Source organism: Alosa alosa, chromosome 16 (genome assembly GCF_017589495.1).
Source record: "Alosa alosa isolate M-15738 ecotype Scorff River chromosome 16, AALO_Geno_1.1, whole genome shotgun sequence".
Taxonomy (NCBI): Eukaryota; Metazoa; Chordata; class Actinopteri; order Clupeiformes; family Clupeidae; genus Alosa; species Alosa alosa.
Genome location: NC_063204.1, coordinates 149,243 through 156,742, shown reverse-complemented (window position 1 = coordinate 156,742; position 7,500 = coordinate 149,243). Strand labels below are relative to the sequence as shown.

The window sequence follows — 7,500 nt, the reverse complement described above, 5'->3', positions numbered from 1 at the left end:
GAACCAGCTTTATTAACCTCATGGTATAGTTAACCATGCAGTTGCAATATCTGTTAAATTAAGTTATTTAATGCTTTGAATGCAACCCGGAGTGGCTATCGGGAACTTCGAGGAGGATTCAGTGAGCCGTTAACTTTTATGCCAGTCTGAATGTCGTGAGTTTAAATATATTGTTTCTGAAGTTCATTTTGCTAGCCCTGTGTCCACTTCAACCTTCCCCTACATATTAATACCAGCAGTGTAACCCCTTGCTTTTCGCAGTTTCCCAAATACTAACAAAGTGACACTCACAAAAACTGTTCGAAGTATGCTTATAAAAACAAAATACCACTTAAATTCTGGCGTTACTGAAGTTTGTCCGACTCGAGTAAAATATGTACCAATTTTTTGTAATGCCTTACATTAGCCTACCACGTTACAGCAAATTAGGCCCATTAGGCCCTGGGTATGCCATTTTATGTAGCGTTACTCCCAACACTGTATAGGCACAACAAAACACTAGCGGGGTAACGAAATGCGTGCGTGGGGTCAAAAAAACGCGTAACTACGCATATGTCACCCTGCCAGAATTCTCCCCTGTGTGTCATTTATGATGAGGGGATTACAGCGTTTAACACCCCCAAACTCTGGAGTGTTTCTTATGTATACAACTCTTCGTGCATTAGTACTGACTTTCCAGCTGGGTCTCCAACATGTCGCTCAAGCTCAGTCGCTTGCCGCCTTGCAAGAGCTAGCCAGAGCTGAAACACGCTACTACATTTAAACACAATTGTTGCGACTTGAGGCATTCCAGCCTACGAAATTAATAAAAGTAAATTATGCATAATTTAAAAATAACTCAATAAACTGCCAGCTATGCAATAAGGTTTCCATTACAGCACCGTGGATGTTCAAATGAGCATGAGCGGATGGTTTGTTTGAAATCTCTTTCAACTACATGGAACGTAATAGTGATCATCAAATACCTCCCCAGATTTCAGTGCCCATCAGTCCCAACATTTAACAATATAATTAAACAGTGCAAAAGTAAATTAAATATCAAACTAAACCGAAAATGTCATGCTTTTGAAGGCCTACCAGTATGCCCTCCACGCATGTCTCAAAATAAAACTCGCATAAGAAATAAAGGGCTGTCTCAAATACAATCCTGCCCCTAAAGGCCTGTACTTTGTCTTAAGACCCGACCATAATTTGACGATTTACATATAAGTAGACAAACTGCCTTCAGATATCCAACAGAGTGAATACGAGATTGTGCAGTCTTAGCTGTGGTTAGTGGCGTGATGCTGTTAATGGGGAGTTTTACATAGCCTAGCTTAAATAGGGTTATTATTTATTTGACGTACCTATAAGGCTTTTTCCTTATCAAAAGTGAGGACGACTGATCTCTTCAACAAAAAAAAAAGCTTATGGTGATTTCACGCACAAATGGGAGAATCAATGAAAATGACAATGAAGCACTAAACAGATGCTGAAAACAGCACTGGTATTTACTGACAAAAGTGTGTGTTTTAACAATTTTAAAAAGTGGCAAACTGGTATAATGGCTCCGACGCCCAGGTATGAGATATTAGCTATGAGATATTAACTCTGAAATATTAGCTATGAGATATTAGCTATGAGATATTCTTGAATTTCCTAAGGGATCAATAAAGTATCTATCTATCTATCTAGATATTAACTCTGAAATATTAGCTATGAGATACTAGCTATGAGATATTAGCTATGAGATACTAGCTATGAGATATTAGCTCTGCTGCTTTATCGCCAATGAGGTTGCTATGGTGATAAGATATTAGCTCTACTGCCTTTATAGGTTTTTTGGTGCGGCTTTGGTTGTTTTATCGATTCATAAGCGGAGACGTGACAAAGACCACCAGTTCATGAAGCTTTGTGGGAAGTAGAATTGGCTCAGAAAACATATTTCATTTCCGACCTCTGAATCCACTACAGAACACACACATGCACTCATATCCCTTAAGCAGAGCTAGGCGCGCACACGCGCACACACACACACACACACACACACCCTCCCTCCTCTCTCCCCCCGCGCGCACACACACACACACACATCTCCCTCCTCTCCCCCCTCCACCCTCAGCTACATAACATCCTGGACATTGGACCCACAATGGCCGCCTGCACTACTCCACTTGCACACTTGTACACTTTGCAACTTGTTGTTGTTGTCCTGAAAACACAACACTTCTGCTGCTCTTACATAACTTGCACCACTATGCCACTTTCTTTATTACTCAGGTCAAGTAGAGACTACCCAAGCCTTTTATTGGCCTGACTTTGCACTAATTATTTTATTGACTGTCTATGCACAATTTCAACAAAATTTTGCTGCTCTTATTTTTCATTATTATATGTGCCTCTTATTTACTTATTTACTTACTTTTTTGTTTACTTAGATATTATGTTTGTCTGTGGACTTAAATTAGTAAAATATGTCTTGTCTTCACCGTGGGATAGTGAGAAAGCATAATTGAGTCTTTGTATGTCTGGAACATGTGAAAATTGACAATAAAGCTGACGACTTTGACTTTGACTGACACACACTGATATCAGCCTTGCCCTGGAAGTTGAAGGTGAGACGACACTCCTAGGGGCGTGTCTCTCGCTCTGGCGAATCACAAGACCGTGGCTCTATTTACGCCTCCAGCACCATCTGAGCCGCCACTTTTCCATGACAGCGTCCATTGGCTCATGGCAACCCCATCAGGCAGCCATCACCCCTCACCCAGCCTCCGCCTCACACTGCAGCACACAGCACTGCCAGAGGTCACGCGGGGTGGTGATTGAGTGTGTCTCTGTCTAATGTGTGAGGGAGTGTAAGTGTGTGTGAGAGAGTGTAAGTGTGATGGTGATTAGTGTGTGTGTGTCTCCTGTGTGTGTGTGTGTACTCTGGCAGTATGAAATGTGGTAGTGATTCGTGTATTAACAGACCCTCCTACCTTTGCTTTGATATCTGCAGCCTCTCTAGAAAGGAGATAGTGTGTGTGTGTGTGTGTGTGTGTGTGTGTGTGTGGGTTGGGTGGTGTGTGTGTGGGTGTGTGTGTGTGTGTGTGGGTTAGATTGATTGTGTCTGTGTGTGTGTGTGTGTGGGTAAGGATTGATTGTGTGTGTGTGTATGTGTGTGTGTGTTGATTGATTGTGTCTGTGTGTGTATGTGTGTGTGTGTGTGTGTGGGGGGTTAGATTGATTGTGTGTGTGTGTGTGTGTGTGTGTGTGGGTTAGATTGATTGTGTCTGTGTGTGTGTGTGTGTGTGTGTGTGTGTGTGGGTTAGATTGATTGTGTGTGTGTGTGTGTGTGTGTGTGTGTGTGTGTGTGTGTGTGTGGGGTTAGATTGATTGTGTGTGTGTGTGTGTGTGTGTGTGGGTTAGATTGATTGTGTCTGTGTGTGTGTGTGTGTGTGTGTGTGTGGGGTTAGATTGATTGTGTGTGTGTGTGTGTGTGTGTGTGTGTGTGTGTGTGTGTTAGTGTGTGTGTGTGTGTTAGATTGACTGCGCCTGTGTGTGTGTGTGTGTGTGTGGGGGTTGATTGATTGTCTGTGTGTGTGTGCGGGTTAGATTGATTGTGTCTGTGTGTGTGTGTGTGTGTGTGTGTGGTTAGATTGATTGTGTGTGTGTGTGTGTGTGTGTGTGTGTGTGTGTGTGTGTTAGATTGATTGTGTGTGTGTGTGTGGGTTAGATTGATTGTGTGTGTGTGTGTGTGTGTGTGTGTGTGTGTGTGTGTGTGTGGTTAGATTGATTGTGTGTGTGTATGTGTGTGTGTGTAAGCATTGATTGTGTCTGTGTGTGTGTGTGTGTGTGGGGGTGATTGATTGTGTGTGTAAAGTATGTGTGTGTGTGTGTGTGTGTGTGTGTGTGTGTAAGTGATTGATTGTGTGTGTGTGTGTGTGTGTGTGTGTGTGTGGGTTAGATTGATTGTGTGTGTGTGTGTGTGTGTGTGTGTGTGTGTGTGTTAGATGATTGTGTGTGTGTGTGTGTGTGTGTGTGTGTGTGTGTGTGTGTGTGTGTGTGTGTGTGTGTGTGTTAGATAGATTGTGTGTGTGTGTGTGTGTGTGTGTGTGTGTGTGTGTGTGTGTGTGTGTGGGTGGGTTAGATTGATTGTGTCTGTGTGTGTGTGTGTGTGTGGGGTGGGGGTTAGATTGATTGTCTGTGTGTGTGTGTGTGTGTGGGTTAGATTGATTGTCTGTGTGTGTGTGTGTGTGTGGGTTAGATTGATTGTGTGTGTGTGTGTGTGTGTGTGTGTGTGTGTGTGTGTGTGGGTTAGATTGATTGTGTGTGTGTGTGTGTGTGTGTGTTAGATTGATTGTGTGTGTGTGTGTGTGGGTTAGATTGATTGTGTGTGTGTGTGTGTGTGTGTGTGTGTGTGTGTGGGTTAGATTGATTGTGTCTGTGTGTGTGTGTGTGTGTGTGTGTGTAAGGATTGATTGTGCGTGTGTGTACGCGCCTGGGGCTCCTGTGTTTGGCGTCTGTAGCGCCTAGGGATGACGGATGCTGCAAATGGTAGTTCCCTGATTCGTCCAGAGGGGGTGCTGTAGTGCTCCGCTGCTGTGGCACAGGTGCGCTCAACAGCCCGGTGCATGCCTGCTTTATCACCATGGCAACAAACAACACAAACATGAACACAACAGAAAAGTCATCAACATTAGACTACAAGTGTGTGTGTGTGTGGTTGTGTATTAGTGTGTTGCATATGTGTGGTTGAGTATTATTATGTCTTGTGTTGCGTGTGTGTGTTGCGTATGTGTGTGTTGTGTGTGTGTGTGTTGCGTGGGTTTGTTTGTTTGTTTAATAAGGCCATTTCAGCAATTACGGATTTAATGGCCAGAGCATTGTGTGTTATAGAAGCTTATTCTACTGCTTGATTCAGTTTCCCATTGTGAAGGTTCTTTAGAACGTGCAATTAAAATGGGATTGTTGCCGGCTATGAAGTGGATTCCATTTTTGACCTTCTTACATATTTTGTATCAATTCCTCCGAGTTATTTAGAATGTTCTGTTAAATTACTGTTAATTTGAAACATTGTATCAAGGAAAAACAGCAAAGAAACACCGTTGCGCTGATAATGTCTGATTACGGCCTACCAGAAATTACTTTCATGAACGCCTGCTGCCGCGCATCAAGGAGGCTGTTGGACTTGAGAAGCGCTTCACCAAACCGCCACTCTTCGCCTTCGCCCGTTCGCTGCTGTCGAGGCTGGACTGGAGAGCCGACGGGTAAACTTCATCAATGGGGAGCGTGTGGTTCAATTTACAAAAATAAAAATGCCTTATTTTGATTCCATCGATGTTTTGACTGTTTTATATGTAGCCCGCTGGTTAGTGTTCCAGCGTACTTAACCATTCATCTTGGGATTATAGTAACAGTTTAAATAAATACTTATTTAACAGCTTTAACTATCCAAATGAGATAACAAAAATGTAAAATGAACTTCTTATTTAACATGTTGTTAACAGTAGAATAAGCGGATAATGGACTTCACTCCATTAGATTATGTGGATCAATGTTGCAGGACATGACAAAGACGGTCGCCTGAGAAACAGATAGCCTATACCAATGGCTCTGTCAGTGGATATGCCATAATGGCTATGTTATGGATAGGCTATATGTAGCCTAAATATAGGTCTACCCACATAATATAGACATTGTGTTTAGGTTACATTGTCTGTATGTCCAAACTAGCTGACGACCTCAAAACTACCAGACACTCCTGACCTCCTTCTCAGCCAGCATCACTGCTGCTAAGACTGCTTTCTACAATGACAAAATCAACAGGCGCTACAGACACTTTCAGCTTTTCTCAACCTTCAATCGCTACTCAGCCCTCAGCTGCCTCCTCCTCCATCCAGCCTTACTGCAGATACCCTCGCCTCATTTTTTACAAACAAAGTAGCGGCAATCAGCAGTCAATTCTCTATGCCCACTCGCGCATCTGACTCAGATACCGCACTCCTACAACCTCTAGGGACTGCTGGAACATCTTTTTCAGCATTCACGCCTCTCTCCAGTGAAGTGTCCAACTCCTGACATGCAGCCGTCCTACCACATGCTGGCTGGACCCTGCCCATCTGAGGCCTACTTCAGTCCATCAGCCCGACCATCGCTCCAGCTATCACATGTGATCCCAATGCCTGCGTAACCTCGGCACATTTCCCAACAGCAAGCGTTCAAAATGGCCCAGGGTAACACTGTTACTTAAAGCTTCTCTCAACCCTGCTCAAGTCGAGAACTACCGCCTGTCTCACTACTGCCTTTCCTATCCAAAGGCATTGAGCAGGCAGTCTCCAAACAGGTCTCTGACTTCCTTTCACAGAACAACCTTCTGGATCCAAATCAGTCTGGGTTCCAAAAGCGGCCCTCTACCGAAACTTGGCTCTGCTGTCTGTAACAGAAGCCTTAAAGAAGCCAGGGCGACCGCCGGTCATCAGTACTCATTCTGCTTGACTTATCGGGTTGCCTTTGACACACGGTTAACACCGCATCCTTCTCTCTATACCGTTGACATGGGAATCTCCGGTTCTGCTCTCTCCTGGTTTGAATCCCACCACAGGATTGCTTAACGATCATGGCTCTGGCTGGGCCATCTGCACCTCACCATCTCACCACAGGGGTCCCCAGGGCTCAGTGCTGGCCCCTCCTCTTAAAGCATATTCTACACCACCTTGGGACAGATTATCTGCTCACATCTAGTTTTCACATACCACTCGCTATGCAGACGACAAACAGCTCTATCTGTCCTTTCCACCTGATTCCACCCCTGGTTTCAGCAGCACGGATCTCGACGTCAGACATAGCTATACGGATGAAGGCACACCACCTCCAGCTGAACCTCTCAAAGACTGAACTGCTGGTCATCCCAGCTAAACCTACCATACACCACGGTTATCAACATCACCCTGACTCTGCCTGTTTCAATTCTAATTGCACTGCAAGAAATCTAGGAGTTGTTCTCGACAACCAACTAAACTTTCAGATCATGTTGCCTCAGTCGCCGGCCGCGCTGCTTCGCACTCGGCCAAACATACGTGAAAATCAGGACTTACTTGACTCAAGATGCTACCCAACTTCTGGTTCAGGCAATAGTCATCTCACGACCGACTACTGCAATGCTCTCCTGACAGGTCTCCCAGCCCGCGCAGTGAAACCACTTCAGATGATCCAGAACGCGCGGCGCCGCCTGGTCTACAACCAACCCAAAGGGCACATGTTACCCGCTGCTCATCCAGCTACACTGGCTACCCATGGCGGCCCGCATCAAATTCAAGTTCTAACGCTTGCCTACAAAGTGGTAGTCTCCGGCCCTGCTCCCACCCACTGAATGCCCTACAGACATACGCTTACCTCCAGACCGGGCCAGCGCCCTCAGACTAATCTATCGCCTAGCTCTCTACCACCGGCACGCCAAGCCAATCCAAACTTTTCTTTCATCTGTTGTTCCTCGTTGGTGGAACACACTGCCAGTCTCTTTGCCAAGGGCAGGAGCAT

At 44.9% G+C, this 7,500-nt stretch overlaps 1 protein-coding gene across 1 annotated transcript in view; it reads right to left on the bottom strand.

The window, feature by feature from the left end:
* Positions 1–2,742: 2,742 nt before the first annotated feature.
* The window catches only part of LOC125309799 (SH2B adapter protein 2), a 20,766-nt gene continuing 16,008 nt past the window's right edge, over positions 2,743–7,500 (bottom strand). The window contains 2 exon segments of the mRNA XM_048266915.1: positions 2,743–2,763; positions 4,463–4,599. Of these exon segments, the coding sequence (XP_048122872.1) occupies positions 2,743–2,763; positions 4,463–4,599 (158 nt within the window).